General features: G+C 34.0%; 1 protein-coding gene across 4 annotated transcripts in view; it reads left to right on the top strand.

Moving 5' to 3' along the window:
* The window catches only part of ARAP2 (ArfGAP with RhoGAP domain, ankyrin repeat and PH domain 2), a 123,096-nt gene that overhangs the window by 50,305 nt on the left and 55,768 nt on the right, over nt 1-17,023 (top strand). For all 4 annotated transcript variants that reach the window (XM_038135019.1, XM_038135018.1, XM_038135020.1 and 1 more), the window contains exons 10-16: nt 6,487-6,602; nt 7,849-8,048; nt 8,840-8,925; nt 9,618-9,800; nt 11,300-11,474; nt 12,980-13,114; nt 16,730-16,874. In XM_038135019.1, the coding sequence (XP_037990947.1) occupies nt 6,487-6,602; nt 7,849-8,048; nt 8,840-8,925; nt 9,618-9,800; nt 11,300-11,474; nt 12,980-13,114; nt 16,730-16,874 (1,040 nt within the window). The remainder of the gene's footprint in view (nt 1-6,486; nt 6,603-7,848; nt 8,049-8,839; nt 8,926-9,617; nt 9,801-11,299; nt 11,475-12,979; nt 13,115-16,729; nt 16,875-17,023) is intronic.

Genomic DNA, 17,023 nt, shown 5'->3' with positions numbered 1-17,023 from the left:
CCAGGTTGTCATTACCTTTTTTGGTTTTTTTTTGCAAAAAGAGCTTGAATCATTTTCATTCTCTAATGGGGGAAAGAATTTTGCTTAGTTAAGTGAAACTTAACTTAAAACTGATGATATGACTACCTCACATATCATAACAGATTAGTACCCAGCTGCAGAACTAACATTCACAGACCACTGGAATTCTACTATCTCCTTGCTCATCAGGGCTTGAGTTAGCAACTTTCATGTTCTTTTAACATTATTTTTTGAGTGTGTAATTACATACTGTATGCTTCACTGTGGTTGTATTTTGAGACCTCATTAGAAGACTGAAAGACAGAATAGATATATGGGTTTTGTATTACAATCCACAGTATGTAACTGTCCCTGGAAATCTGTATTAAAAGGTTTTGGGCTGTGGTGAGGGATGTAGAGAAGCCTGATGAAAAATAAATGGGGGTGCTAAACTCAGTACATATAGAAGGAGAGGAAATCAAGATAAACTTGTGTAAACTTAATATCATCAAAGCAATTTGCATTACTAGTCACTCTTTCTTAAACTCTTTAATATGTAAAAAGGTCTTAATTTTTCATTAATATGGAAGCCAGTTTATCCCATATTTCTGTTGCAGAAATTAGCCCTCCTTATTAGCTGGAAAAGCTGGAGTGTAATGCCTCCAAATAATGAGGAGAGGAAAGAAACTATGAATACTTCATTTGAATGGTTCTAGTTACTGGCTTTTACTCTCTCTGGAATAATTTGATTGTTTGGAAGGAATGAAATACCATGGGGTAAGAATGAAGGAAAAGACTAAATCATGCTAATTGTTAAGGGAATTTTCAGATCCTGCAGGAGTAGGGTAGTTGTCACAAACTTTGTGGTAACTTCCACAAGATAAATCTAAAGAGCTGTTGCAAATTAAATGGTAAGGAACCATTTAAGGTCCTGTTTTGGAACTCTGATCAGTGATATTGTGATTAAAGTTCAAGAATGTTCTGAGTATGGGCAAGAGCACAAGAGTAGTTTTAGAAATATGAATAATCTTTTTATAAATTAGCATTAGGGTGGTATGAAAGCTGTTAAAAAGGAAACAAAAAAGTGTGCATTTATAAACAAATACATTTACATTTGTGTGTGTAAATATATCTTTATATGTAGTTTAATGTTCTTGATTTGTTACCTCTTATCATTGTTAGATATCTATCTGTCTATCTACATGCACACTCTTAAATATTGCATGTCCTCAAGATCTGATAGCCAAAGACAAAAAAAGCAAATGCACCTTGATCTCCTAATACACAGGAAGGAAACTGATGTGCAGTGAGAATACTTAGCTGATGCAGAATTTCCAAAAGTGCTGTGTTCCCAACATATTTCAGTGCTATTTCTGTACTTCAGAGTTCTGTACTTTTGTATTCTTTTTATTTCAAAATAAGCTACAAACATACATTTATATATTAAGGTATATACTTATGTGTGTATATGAATGTGTGAATATGTAGAAACATAGTCTCTTGAACTCATGTCAGCAATTTTCCTTTTTCTCTGCTGTTGCTGTTATCCAGTTAGTCCTCTACCAAAAAAAGAAAGCAATAAAAATATGGATTGATATTTCTAATATGAAAGTAGTAGTTAGTTGACCTTTCATTTTCAGTATTTCTTTTATTTCAGTATTTTAAGTTAGTTAACTTTTTTTTTTTTTTATGTGAGGAGTATGGGTAAAGTTGTAATTGTGGCTGCATTTTTTTGATTCATTTCTCTGAGATGTTTTCCTGATGCAAATATTTTTTTATCAACTTCATACATTGGGAAGCTAATGTTAGATCCATGAAAGACAGTGCATGCAAAGAGATGATAATAACTCCTGAAACAGTAAATGTTGAGGAACACGAGCAGCATCTCTAGAACTCATGTGTTCAGATGAATTTTGGTTTGACTAAACCAGTAAGAATTCCAGCCCTAGTGTTACTGGAACAAAACCAAGTGGAAGGGAAAAAATAGAAAGAAAAATAATTATCCTTTCTAGGTAGCAGAAGAGAATTTTTAGAAGTGCCATTTTGTGGAGAAAGTGTGTTCACTGAGTCACAAGATTCAGCCTCTGATTACAAATTTATTTATGACTTGCATGCTGAAAGGTGCCCAAGTCTGTCTTTTTAAGACAACATACTGAAAGTTAGATGTCCAGCAGCTCTGAAAATTTCACTTGTTCAGATATAGTTGCATGATTCTATGCATATATACTTTAGTGTTCCTTATAATTGGTGTTTAGTTCTGTGTCTGTAAAACAATGGTGGTATGTTAGAAAAGGTATGAGACTAATTTTGATTCTCCATGAATTTCATCCAAAATGGAATTGAAGAAATGTTAGTAAAGCCTGTCATGGGGCAGCTTTTGCCTATGAAAAGATCATTCATAATAAAGAGGGCAGTTTTGTACACTGAGAGGCACTTTATAGATCTACATATATCTACATGTTAAAGGTATGTTTAGAAATAAAAGTTAAATAATTTCATTATTTATATGCAGATGACAGGTTTTCATAAGTTATGTCTTTTTCAGACAGGGGTGATAATGACAGCAACACTCCCACATTATAATAATTCACCCTTCAGGAAGGAGCAACAGCTAGTCAGGAAGCCAGTACTCATCTTAGTATTTTTAGCTTTCAGTTAACTGTGCTGTTTAGTGAATACTTTTTATCTATTATTGTATCTATAAAGAATTTTTGGGGTTATTTTTAAAGCTCTTATTGCCAACTCATTTTTCAACCTTTCTTAGAATTCATACAGATAGTATAACCATAGGCATTTAAGTCGTAGCTATATTTAAGCTAAAAAAAAAAAAAACAACCAAACCAAAAAAACCCAACCCTCATCTTTCTCTTTGCATTTTTGAATCTTAAACTTTTCTTCCTTTGTCAGAAAGCATAGTGCAGTTCAGTGTATCTGAAACAATGAGCTTTCCATGGGTAGAAGCAAGACAATTCTTATTCTGAAAAGATACTGCTTGCTTTCGCTGTCGATATTTTTTGTATAGTTCTTGAATAGCCCTATTGTCCTTCTGTGCACTCAAAGTGAATGAATTCATCTTTCAAAGTGGAGCACTTCTTTCTTCCCTGTACCAATTCCCACTTCTCTTTCTGAAGTAGAGAAGAAGACTGCACTCCTGAAAGCATACAATTCTGAGCACTGAAAAATTAGATTCTAGTGTACCTGTCACTCACAAAGCCAGGTTTATGCCAAGTGTTGTGCGGTTACCTTAAGGAGTTTGTTTGTACCATTATGGAAATAACTTCACGCTAATGTACCAATGAAATTGCTTAATTTGCCACCATATTCTGTTCTGGAAAGTAGATTAAAATTTCTTAACATTTCTTACATTCCTCACACTGGATCTCAGTATTGTAAGTTCTCATGCCCTTGCTGAATGTAAATCATAATGAGTTATTCTTTCTTTAATGGGATTGTTCAGACACTGGACACGTGTGCAAATTTTGGAGGGTTGGTGCTGCACCTAAAGGTAAAGACTTTCAAATTAATGTACTTTGTTTCTAGAGTGCTTTCTTGGTTCTGTATTGTTAAATGTAGTACAACAAAGTTTGGTGTCTGTTTTCACAGATGTAAATATTTGTGAGTGATCTTCGTGTGGCAGGTTGCTTCCATGCAGCTTGCTCCATTTTGTTCTAAGGAAAGGAGGTGCAACCAGCTATATGAAGGCATAAGAAAGAGTCTGAAAGGAATATAGAATAAATCTTTTCAAGAAGGAACATTATGGAATAAGTAGGTGAATGAAATTTAGTTAGTGTTTCTTTCCTCTTATGTAATGAAATTCTCAGTTTTCAGGCAAAAACCTGAAAATTCCCAGTTACCAGGTGGCAATATACATATACAGAAGGACTTCCTTTTTTTACAAACAGTATTTGGGAAACTTTTAAGATCCTGCAGAGACCTTAAAGCATGTTGTTGTTGTTGGGCTTTTTGATTCTTTGAGAATGTGTCTGCCAATGGCTAGTGAGTATCATTTTCTTTGCTGCAGCTGTTTGTTTAGGGAATTTTAAGTGCTTAGATTGCTGGAAGCTTTTTTGGGGAGATGGGCATCTACGTTTTCTTGTTTGCATTATTTTTATGACTGTCACTAGTAGGAAGTGCCTAAAGGGAAACTACTATACAAGGGAACTTTGATCTGGCTCAATAAAGTAGTTATCATTTTGGTTGTCTTTGTTAATAATTTAGCTTCAGTGAACTTTAATCTGGACCTAGAAGCATATTGAACACCTTTAAACCATGGCTTCTGGTGGTTTTTCAACTGCTATTTAGTAAACAAAGAATGCGTTGCACTGTGCAGGTTCAAGGATGGGCTTATTACCTCTCATTTGAAAATGAGGATTTCTTAAGGCAAATTATTGGAAATAATTTGAAATACTTGAATCAACAAATGAAACTTGCGACCAGTTTACGTCTCAGAAGCATAAACCATTTAATTCTACAAAGGTAGTAGTTTTGGGTTGTTTTGGTTAGGTTTCTTTTTTTTTTCATTTCACTGATAGAAATTAAGGTTTTGTATTTTTCTATCTTCAGTCTTTTCTTTTTTACTATTTCATGCTCCTCTTTTTCTCACTGGTGATGTGAAGTTAAGAATGCTTCACTGCTACAGAGGATGCTGTCAAGTTCACGCTCAAAAGGAGGTTATTCTGCCCACTGTTTTCCTGTAGAGGGTGAGTTAGGGACTGTGTAGGCTTAACAGAACTCTCTGCTCTCTTCTGAGACAGGTGTGTCAATATGAAACCCCTTGATTTATAGGCAAATGGAGTGGGGGCTGAAGATGAGGGGAGAGAATAAAAATGTCTAGGCTACAAAATAAGAGGGTAGAAGAAAGGGGGAAATATTTAAAAATATTTCTATTTTTGTCTATTTTCTAAAACAAATTATATGAGGAGTGGCTAAGATAGGTTAGTTATTGAAAAGTTTCTACATTTTATAAAGGTTTGTGTTGAAATTCACACCTAGTTCCCCACTGCTACTGTCAAAGGTAATGGCATGTAAAAAAACACCCAAAAATTCTTAATAAGAAGTCTGGCAAGGAAACATGAGTAAGTTATCTCACAGTATATTTAAATCGTATGAATTCTGTCATTCTAAAAATCTCATCTTTTAATGGATGTTACTATCTTTTTGGGGCATTGTTCTATTCAATGCCTTGTATGATACAATTGATAGTTCTGCTTATGCATAGACACACACACATATGTGTCTTCTGTCAGATGTAGCCTTAGCAATCCTGGCTACACCGATGGTTTTATTTGCTCATACCTGAAATAGGGAAATAAAATTAAAAGAGTTTTGTGAAGTATGTTATCCATGCAGGTCTTAGTGCTCAATAATTTGTGAATCTTACAAAGAGAAACTTGTCAGTGATGCAGGTTTAAATATGTATTAACTAGAAAAATAGTCCTCTCTTCAGAGGCAGGCAACTCTAAAGCTTTTACCCTTCAGTGCTTTTATTTTTATCAGTCTGTACTCAACTACTTGTTATGTGAGAGGTAACAGTGAACATACAAATGGTAAGATATGTCTCTTCGGCTCTTTACTTGGGTGGTACAGCTTGGTTTTGTTTCTAATTTATTTACTATTCTGAAGAAGTATGCTAATATTTCCAGAAATTAAACTTGTGGAAGTGACTGCCTTGAGATGAACATATAAATAAATTTAAAGAAGGAAATGCTGATGGTATTCCAAATAGATAAGAAATAACATATGTATTAATCTGATTTTGCAAAATCCATACCTTTTGAGAGGCCCCCTCACAGGAGCTCAGTGTGAGCTCACATTTTATTGCCCAATTTTGTCAATAGAAAAGTTATTTTTTAGTACATTTTTCCATGCAGAAGGAAACCCCAAGCAATTTTGCTGATTTCACTTCTTCACTTAAGATAAAAATACTTTCTTATAATTGAATCACAACTAACCCTTTGTCATTTTTAGCTGCTGTATAGGACCTTTTTTCAAAGACATGTTTAGATCATGTTCTACATCAGAAGCATGAGGAACCAAAGGTTTAAGAAAGAATTTTATACACATTTTATTTGTTAAAACATTCTGTTTTAAAGCCAGAAAAACTGCTGTCAGTGAGGAGGATTTAGATGTGTAAAGTTCATTTAGACGCTAAAGCAGGATTTAAGCTAGATCCTTCCAGAATTTTGCATTCACATTTTAATGCAATCTATTGTTTAAAATTTATTTTTATTCTTTCCTTTATTAATAGTTTGTACATGCATTTTTCTCCTACCAACAATCAAGTAAGGTCATTTTATTAGTTGGAAACTTATTGGTTGGACAAAATTTAGTGGAGGTTTGTTTATCCATTAATAAATTAGAAGTGGCTCATATGTTACGGGAAAGATGTTTGTTACTGATTTTGTTTGGACCATGATGAAATATATTTTCTTTAAATATTTTATTCTTTAATGATAACCTTCTAAAACTTTATTATCTTTTTCCCAGGACTTTAAGACAGGATATGGTATCACTTTAATCCCTATGAATGTGGCAAATGTAAAACAAGTGGATCGGGCTGCAAAGCAATCTTTTGAAATAATTACTCCTTACAAAAGCTTTAGGTAAGAATTTGAGTATTTACCTTCCAAAATATGCAATTAACTGAGGCACTAAAGAAATACTGGTTTCATACTGCAGCACGATAGCTAGTTTGCATGAAAAAGTAATGTTTTTATTAAGGATGTTCAGCAATGTTTAGAAAAATGGGAGGATTTTCTTTGGTTTGTTTAGTGTGCTTCATCTGTTAGCTCCTGACTAGGCATATTATGCCCACAGGTTTGTACTTTTATGTAGCCTTCTTTGTTCATTCTGTGCAAGGGCAAAAGGAAGAAAAAAGAGAAATTAATTCCTCCACTTTCACAAATTGACTTCATCCTAAATAATAATAAACTTCAATAGTGAAATAATGCTGCATCCATTTAGTCTTACGCATTTTATTTGAAAAGAAGCTTTCATGTGCTATCCCTTGTAGAAATCCTTGGTTGAAAGTAGTTGAAAGTTTCACTTTGGCTGACAGCTGAGACTTGTAATGATTTTTAAGAAAATGAAGGTACATGCTAATAAAAGCCTTTTGTTAAGTGTTGTAGTGTTTCTTAGTGAAACATGGTAATGAATGAAACATTGTAATTTCTTAATGAAATGTTGTAATGAAGGAGGAAATTTCTTTGTTCTCCTGGGATTGTTAAATGTTAGGAAATACTTTCATTCTCAGTCAGCTTGCAGGTAAAATAGTCTTGATCAGCTATTTGAATCTGTTGCTGCTTGGTAGATAGCTAATTCTTTGATTTTTTTTCTTAAGACATGACCATGTTGATGTTTTTTTTACTATTTAATTTTTAACAACATAAATTTAATTGAAAAGCAAGTATTTTTTTAATTCTCAATATTTTTTTTAATGCTCAGTAGTTTTTTTAATTCCCAGTCTTCTTTAAATTCTCATTTAATTCTCCATTTAATTCTCCGTTTCCTTATGTCATTCTATGCTTTTGTTAAAGTTCAGTGTTTAAGTTTGGTAATTGGTAACATAAAAGGATTGAAATTAACTCAGGGATGTTACATGAATGTTACAAAAGCTACACGCCTTATACTAGCTGTGGTTTTGTTGAAAACAATACTAAAACAAAGGGAGTTTAATTGAATTTAAAAATACAAAATAATGCATTCCATGTTAGGATTTATATCTGTGTGGAGGAAGATTTTTGACTGTGATTTCAGGTGTAAATGTAATAAATAAGGAGGAGGCTACAGACCATGTTTAATTGGGCTTTAAAATAAAGATCAATAATACAGAAAAGTCTATTGTTTCAGCTTTACAGCAGAGTCAGAAAGAGAGAAAAAAGACTGGATTGAAGCACTCCAGCAATCAATAGCAGAAACTCTATCTGATTATGAAGTAGCTGAGAAGATTTGGTTCAATGAGTCCAACAGGAGCTGCGCTGACTGTAAAGCTCCTGGTCCTGACTGGGCATCCATCAATCTCTGTGTTGTCATTTGTAAGAAGTGTGCAGGTAGAGTAATTAATGACAAGCTATGTGGTTCTACAAAATGTCATATTTGCATATCTATGTATGTCCTTGAATTGACTGTTTGTTTTTGGGTTTTTTGTTTGTTTGTTTGTTTTTAAATTTTTGAAGTGTTATTCTCATAGAAGTTTTAAGAAACAAAATGTGAGCATAACAACTTTTTTTTTTTTAATACCAAGGTCAGCCTTATTCTAAAGCACTTCTGTGCATAAATGACATGTCTGTGGTGATTGAGTTCTCTCCGGTGAATCATCGTCACAATTAGTGGAAATTAAGACACACTAATGCTTCATGGGAAAGGAATGGCTTTTGCAAGCCTAATGCCAAAGAATAACAATTTTCAGTGTATAAATTTTGGGTATTAATTTTTTTACATCTGCACATATTTTACTGCCAATAGGGATAGCTTTTTCAGATACTACTCAAAATATAGTTGTCATGTTTTATATTGAAATATATGCTTAAGCTGTAGATTCAAGGAAATTATAATTCTAGGCTTTCTTTCAGACCAAACTATCTCAGAAATAGTATACATGAGACAGCCTGGTTTTTTTATTCATTACTTCAAAATGAAATTAACTTTAAAAAAAAAATAGATGTATTTTTGATGCTTTTATTTAAATAATTCAATTGCAAACCCAACCTTTTTTAAAAATAGCAAGTAAAATAAATCTGGCTTCATCACTTGGGTTTTTTTTTGTTTTTTTTTTTGTTATCTAAGCAGAAGAGAAACCCTGTTTAAGTGCCTTAGTTAAGTAATGTTCTTGGATTTTCAGGACAACACAGATCTTTAGGACCAAGAGATTCAAAGGTCCGGAGTCTAAAAATGGATGCAAGCATTTGGAGCAATGAACTTATTGAGGTATGTTGTGATATTCTATCTCTTTTTCTGTCTTGAAACCTACTGTATGAAAGGGACGTATTTACTGCTTTACTCACAAGAAAACTGAACATACAACTGCTAAACAATATGGTGCTATTACAGTAAACTTGATGTTTCTATGCATCATATACCTCTGTGTAATTCCAAATATTTGTTTTGCTAACAAAATGTACAGTTTCTCTTAGTATTTCTCCGAGTACCTAATATTTTGGGGGGAAAAGACATTGAATGCTTTTGGAGAGCTCTCAAGATGAAGAAAGGGGAAAAGAGAGGAAACTTGTCACTACCAGCTTAGCTGCTTGGGATGTTAAAAAGTGGTGGTGGTAAAAAAGCAGTCCTGATAGAGAGGGTTGGAGCCATCAGTGTTTTTTTTTAAACACATGCTACTCTTCTCTGAACTTGAACTAATATTTTCTAATATATAATGAAATGTTATAATTGATTAACCTTGTAAAGCTTGGCTGCTGTTGATGGTAAATGATGGCTGCTGGCTTTATTATTCATTTGTAGATGACCATAGACAGTGACTGAGAGAAGCTGCAGTCTCCTGAAGGAAATTTTCTTTTCTTTAATAACTTTCTTTTTCAACTTTTAGCAGCTGAAAACTTTTTAGAGGCTACCTTCATATCCTTCATACTAATTTGCTAATTTATTCCTTGCATCTTATTCAGCTCTTTATTGTCATTGGAAATAAGAGGGCAAACAGTTTTTGGGCTGGAAATCTTCCTCCAAATGAAGAATTGCATATTGATGACCCTGCAGAAAAAAGGATAGCATTCATTAAACAGAAATACAAAGAGGGAAAATTCAGAAAAACACCTTTCCACTACAAAACCAAGGAACAATTGAATAAGGTAATATAGTGTGGTTAAGCCAATACTGTGTTTTGGATTGTATTGTATCTGTGTCCAATTTGGTCATATTGTTAAACTGGTGAGAAATTGATTCAGTGTCCTGAGTAGCATTCTGACTCAGTTGTACAAGGGTTATTTAGGAGCCTTTGCAGTAGTCATTGCATAACTACCCAGTTTATTGTTTTACCTGTTAGTTTATTTGAAGAAGGTTATTGTAGTTCTTCCTATGATTTCCTTAGCCATCAAAAGATGGATGTTTATTTTAATGTAACCGTAGTCTAGGGATGCAAATTTCCACTTCACTTCTTTAGATTACTTCCTTCTGTGTTTGTCTGACATCTAACATTCAAATACAGAAGATGATTAATTGTTATCAATGGTGAAAATAGCTCAAACACACTTACATAGTAGCTTGTAGCTTATTGGGAATAAAAAAGTTGAAATTAATGATAGAAAATGTGTGTTCTCTACTTTTACAAAAATAACAAATTTTTAGAATTGTAAAATGGAGAACTTAAATTTTCAATGTCTCTGTAAAGTTTTATGTCCATTTGACTGAATTCTAAGATCTGATGGTTTGAGTCATGATTTTTCGGGGTTAATGAATACAGAAAAGTTTTAATGCATTCTGCAATTTAATGCACTCAATTACATGAATCAAATTGTCTCAAAGGATATACAGAGATTGTAGGGTTTGTTTTTGTGGGGAAGGATATATGTCAAATAATCATTTAAATACTGGGAAAAGTGATCAAATTCTCTGTAGAGACATGAAATTACTGTGTAATAAGGCATTAATTGCCAAGTAATTCTAGAACTTTTACTGAACTGTCTTCTCTGTTATCTTGTTAGTTTGTCATGTTTGTCTTTGTGTATACAAAAATAAAAGGAGACTCATGATTTAGGATGTGGTGATATGTTTAAATTTCAAGGAAGATGAACAAGTATCAAGATATAGGTTAATAAAAAGAGTAAAAAAAACCTTAATATATATTAATAATCTTAATGTCTCTTATAACAAATCTTAATAAAAAGAGTAGCTTGCCTTATTGACTGATTCTGGTTTTCGAAAATCTACCTAGGAATTTCAATATGTGTCCCAGGAATAGAGTTTAAGAATCTAATCTCATCTCTTTTGTTGAACTTCTGAAGTCTGAAAGAGTAAGAGTTTTTCTTTAGGAGAAAAATTTTTTTCTTTTTCTTCTTTCTTTTGTTTGATGCAAATAGACAGCAAGCTTCCCCTCCAGTTGTATTTACTCATATTATCCTTCCCAAGTGTAATTTCTGAAAGCAACATTTTTGCTGGGTTTGGGTTGATATTTTGGGATATTTTTGTTTGCATATTTTTCTGTATTCAGACCATACTTCCTGTTTTCTGATACTTTTCAATGTTCATGGTCTAGCTATATCAGAGTTGAAAGGATTTGCGTCTACGTTGCATGTATTTGTTGCCAGTAATTAATTTAAACAGACTTTCTGTTTTCCTTCTCTATGATAAGGCCCTGTGTGCTGCTGTAGTCAAGCAAGATGTGCTAGAAACTCTGATGTTGCTCTTCAGTGGGGCTGATGCCATGTGTGCCACTGGAGACCCTGTTAACAGCACCCCATACTTATTGGCCAAGAAAGCTGGACAAAGACTGCAGATGGAATTCCTGTACCATAATAAGTTCTCAGGTATGATGCATTTTTTTCTTTTTATCTAATTCTTTGTTATGAAAAAGAGAAGGAAATAATGCAGAAGCAGAATTGGCTTTGCTTTGAAGAATAGTGGTATATCAGAGGGGCAGTTGTGATAGCATTAACTGTATTTTATTAGTGCACAATTTCAACTGTGTATTGAAAACAAACAAAATTGCTGTTTTGCTCAGACATAATGTTTAGGGCTTAGGCAACACAGTGATAAGTCATAGATCTCATACTCTTAGTTAGAGCACAGAAAAAAACCCCATCATCTTCTCAGCCAATATTATCAGTCTTTTACCAGAAAAAAAAATAGGTACATAAATTCAACATATGTCTAAAGAATTCATCTAGTGCTTTTTCTTTTCTTAAAGAATATTTAAATTGGTATCTACTCCTGTTGCACACAGACCTAGCTGTTTTTCACAAACTCTCCTCCCAAAATAAAACTCACTTATTGAAACTGCAATATGATCTATCCTAGAAACCTCCTTTTCCCATCATGCTTCTGTTGCAGCTTGGAGCAAATGCTAAACTTTGGCTTGGAAGTGAACAGTTCTGTTTGCAGTGTGTGGCAGCTATGAGGCTCTTGAAAACAGAAAGCTGCTCTTATCAGTAAATATATTGAGGTGCATGGGTGCAACTGAGCTTTTCTTTTAAAAGCGCTGGACAGTATCTGAAACCATCAGGGGCTGAAAGTTCACATGCAGCTCTACACTGAAAAAAAAATAAAAAAGCTATGTGGATGTAGTCCTGGATCAGCTTTCCATTGGCTTGTGTCACTCTCCAAAGTGACACTGCATAGGCTGAACAGAAAAAGGATTAGTGGGAAACACAGGAATGAATTAAGGCTTCCAAGGGCAGACACAGTGTCGGAACTTCTGCCAGAGTATTGCTTGGGCCCGTGCCATGCACTGGATCATAGGATGTGGAGCTCAGTCAGGTGCAGACATGTAGCTAAAGTAGTTTCTTTGCTACCTATGGTCTCAAGTGGTCCTAAGGTTATAGAGATAGAAGTTTGCTTGTCTTAGCCCTGTCTTTTCTACTTTTGGCCCTCCAGCCAAGGCAGCACCATCATGTTCTTATCTTTAGGGAAAGGGAGACAGTGTATGTTGATGATGATTCCCAGAATTGTTGTCTGTCTGCTGTCAGAGTTGCTGGTAAACTCCATATAATCCCTCAAGAGAAGCAATCTCCTTCTGTTGAAGTATGTTACACAACGGATGAAAATCAAACTTTGGTACATCCGGAAACCATATTTTATATTACCTTGGCAAGCAGTGGTTGACAATGGCAACATTGTAACAAATGTGAATCAGATTTTTAATGCATCTGTTTTCTAATTATAAAAATAAAACCAGTAAGTTTTATCAGTGTTGTAGTAAAGATACTGCAGAGCAACTGCATATTTACAGTCATGCATTTAGACATGTGGAAAAATGGCCTTAACTGATATAACTAAAGGTCTGCATGTTTTTTACTCCTTTGTCTTTGAATAGATTTCCCAAACTATGATCCTTGTTCTGAAAGTGGCTTCTCTGAAGATTCTTCACATTCCACCTTTCTTTGTGAATTCTTGTACAAAGTTTCTTCTAATGCGGCTAAGCTTCCCACAGAGAAGAAATTAAAAGAAGGTATTTAACTTTCAATTTATGTATTTGAATAACACATGAATATGTATGATTTGGATTAATTTTATTCTTTTTAACTTCTTGCATTACTTTTTTTGAGATGAAATGTCTTTGATAAGAAATGTCCTCTTTTGATTCAGTAGACCTCTTTCAGATAAAGAAAATACTGTTTGTCTTGATCTCTTCATTCAGTAGTTGACAGAGGAAGAAAACTAAACTTCTGAAAAATTGTTCAGTTAACACAGTAATTGATAAATAAAAAACAAACAGAAACACTTCTTGCTTTAATTATATTTAGATTAGTGCCAAGAATTAATTTTCATCTAAAATTATTCTATTACAGAAGTCATTTACAAGTAGCACTGAATTTTTAGTAGGGTATTTCTCAAGCTCGCAAATTTACAAAATCTTCCAAGTAGAAATGAGCATCTACAATGACTCTGTGACAACTTGAGCTTTGAGGGGTGATAATGCATGTATATCACAGTAGAGATACATGGCCTCCTGTGCATATCAGTCTTCTTTCTTTTTTTCTGAGAGAGAGGTGTTAACAGATAATTTTTCCCTTTTTCTTTCCATTTGTCTTCCTATATTTTTCTTCCATCTAAACAAGTAACATGGATTTTTAAAATCTGTGGTGATTTATTACTGAATTTATTGCTTCTAATATCCTTACATGGCATCCTGCACTGGTGTATACATATTTTTGTATAATTAAGTCCATATTCTCATGGCATATGCCTTTAATATTCTTAATGGATATTAAAAGCATACTAAAGCATAGAACTCCTGTTTAAATATGCTTTTGAAGAATCTGTATGTTAGCGTGCTCCAAATTCTTGAAAGCATTGGGTAATAACTGTGCTAATGCCTGATCACAGGCATTTCTTAGCAACTTTGCAGTTCTTAACAAACATGCCTGTTTTGATAGAGGACTGCTGCTGGATAGGACTTCATCTGGGATTGCTCAGAAATTGCACTGAGCTTATTTGGGAAACAATGTATTAACTGCAAACCTCATTACGACTTGCTCTAAGTTCAGGCCGGATCTTCTGTGCTATGGGTATCTGTATGTGTTCATAAAGAAGTTTAGAAAAAAACCCCAGAAGTCAGTGCTTAGCCAAGTGGAGAGCAGATACAAAGCAATCTCTTCTGATGCAATGGCATATTAGAAATGGCATGTTTCTGAATACCTGTATAGATTGAAGATTTAGCTAAAGGGGCTCACAGAACGGCTTCTGTAGCCCTTTTTTGGGGGAGATGCACTGCGACTCAGCGTTGTTAGTAGGATGTCTTAAAATTTATGAGGAAAGCCCCCAAGACAAAAAATTTTGACTGTCTTCCATTTCGAGTCTTTAGTGGACAGAAATGAAGCTGCTCTGTAAGTTTGTAGTCTGTTGCTTAGTATGGCACTTACTACTTGAGGGAGCATACAATAAATGGAAAGGAACCGATTTCTCTCAGCTCGGGTTTTGTTCTCTGAAATTGTGATTGTGTCTTGAAGATGGTAGATGTTCTATTGTTTGCTTTTTTGGGTGTGGGCATTTGTTTGCTTTGTTTTCGTATTGATGTTCACTTACACATGGATTTGTCAGGACTGATATTTCTGGGATGGGCTCTTCACAGATACCTAGGAAGATAGGTTTCCTTGACCATTTGCAGTTCAAGGAGACAAATGGAACGAAGGAGGGAGATGTAATGACATCCTTTAAAAAACAAAAAAAACTTTGAATGAGAAACTGCTCTTGCCTTAGGGCTCTAATCTATCTCTGCCATGTTTAAGAAGCAGTATGACAAATATGACTTCTTGCTATTCAAAACATAAAATATATAATCTTTCTTTTTCTCTTCTTTCACTACATCCAGAACTGTTTATAAATCTCACTAACATGAAGTAATACTCATATTGCAAATTATTGTGAATAAATGGAAATACTATTTTTCACTCTCTTTAGGAAGTAATTTGAGGGTTAGAGTATTAATATGGCAGAGAAAATTTCAGTTTCCTCCTCTGCCTGTAGATATTAAAATAAGGTCATGTTACCTGAAAAATCTGACCTAACTATCTAGTTCTAGAGAAGAGAACTCCTGTTGAAGCAGTTCTGACTTGCCATGAACTAATTGAGGCCTCTGCAGGCCAGGGGGGGAGCACCATTTTCTCACAAGATTTAGACGAATTTGGGGCCTTTTTTTTTTTTTTTTTTTTTTTTTTTTTTAGTGTGTGTGTGGATAGGGCACCAACTCAGAATCCTGTAGTGTTGTTTAATCATTAGAATTAAGTTCTTCTTCAGTGTTAGGAGTCTCTGAGGCAGTGGACAGCCTTGCCTTCAGCACTGAGGGCTAAAAATTTAAGTGCTTGTTGTCACAGAAAACTGTTACCCTTTTGGCCCTAATGGTAAAAGGACACTGAAGAAATCATTCAGTGCTGTGAATTAACCAAGGTTTTATACCAACCAGGTGGAACACCTGGAAATACAGCCTCATTTTTCATTATGTTTGTCTCAGTACAGGAGAGAGCCAACTCTGTGTGTACTTCTCATTATAGCGGCATCAGTGTTTGCAGCAGGGGTGCGTGCATTTTGAGGAGAGTTGTTGTTAATTAACAGCTGTTGATATCAGCGGGAAGAGAGCTCAAATGTTGGTGCTATTCTGATGTAGTGGATCAAAAAGTAAAGCTTAGAGGTTTAGGGGCTCGAGTTTGATTTTTGCTTTCGTTTCTAGTGTAAAAGGATTTATGGAGCCCTTTAAAAAGCTTCAATATTCCAAAATTGTCCTTGAGAGTTTAATGAATATTGAAGTAGTGAGCTGTTTTGTAGTATAGGTTTTGGAAGATGGGGGAGGAAAAGCTGGGGGACAAAAAACACTCAAACCTTAAAATTTGAAACATTCAAACATTAAAAAACATTCCAAACATTCAAAAACATTCTAACCTTAAAAAACCTGAACATTCAAAACCTTAAAATTTGGTGTTCAGCTCCTGTTAACCTATATGTTATCAAGCCATTTATCTTATGTTTCTTTTAGTACTTAACATTTGTATTTAGACAGAATCTAGATAGTACTAGGTAGCAAATAGCATGATACAAAGAAATATTAATAAATAGTACAAAATATTTCTAAAACTTATATAAACCACATAGAAAACAACAGAAAAAGCATGAAATACCAGATAACATAATTACTATTTTCAAATTACACCTGGGTATTTTTGTTTGACTTTTGTGGATTTTTTTTACCAGATCTGTTTTACCAAATTTTTAGAAGTACTTTGCCAGCTGTATAGGAATTTTTAGAGAGCAGAAATTAAGAAGAGTATTTCCTTATATGATCTACTTCTCTGCAGCAGTGGAAACAGATGGACCTCAGATTTTGTTCTAAGAACTAGACATAAGGTAGAATGAACTCGTGACTATTTTCAGCAGCAAATAGACATTACCATGCTATCTTATGTGTTGTGTTCATATTTTAGGTCATAAGAGGGAGTAAACATTTAGTTGTAATTAAATATACCAAATAATTCATTGCAGTTGCTCTGCTGACTTTTTTTCTCCATCTTGTATTTACCTATTTAAAAAAAATGAAGAAAATCTGACCTTTCTATTATTTTTTTAATCACAGATTGCAACAAAAGATGGTGCACTTTGGAAAGTGGCTTTCTGAGCTACTATGAAAATGATAAAACAACCACTCCTAACGGTATGATTGACATCAATGAAGTTATCTGTCTTGTAATACACAAGTCAGACTTCTTTTTAAATAGAGGGTAAGCTCCTGAATTGATATTTCAGTAAACAAACTGTTCATTTTTTCTTGAATTTTGAATGGACAATTTAGAAAAAAAGCTGGTTTTATTTGACTTCAAGAAATTAGTGCTATGTGATAGTTAGGGATTTTTTTATACTGATAGAATAA

This window comes from Motacilla alba, chromosome 4, assembly GCF_015832195.1.
Source record: "Motacilla alba alba isolate MOTALB_02 chromosome 4, Motacilla_alba_V1.0_pri, whole genome shotgun sequence".
Lineage (NCBI taxonomy): Eukaryota > Metazoa > Chordata > Aves > Passeriformes > Motacillidae > Motacilla > Motacilla alba.
The sequence above is the reverse complement of the archived record's forward strand: the minus strand, read 5'-3'. Positions and strand labels throughout refer to the sequence as shown.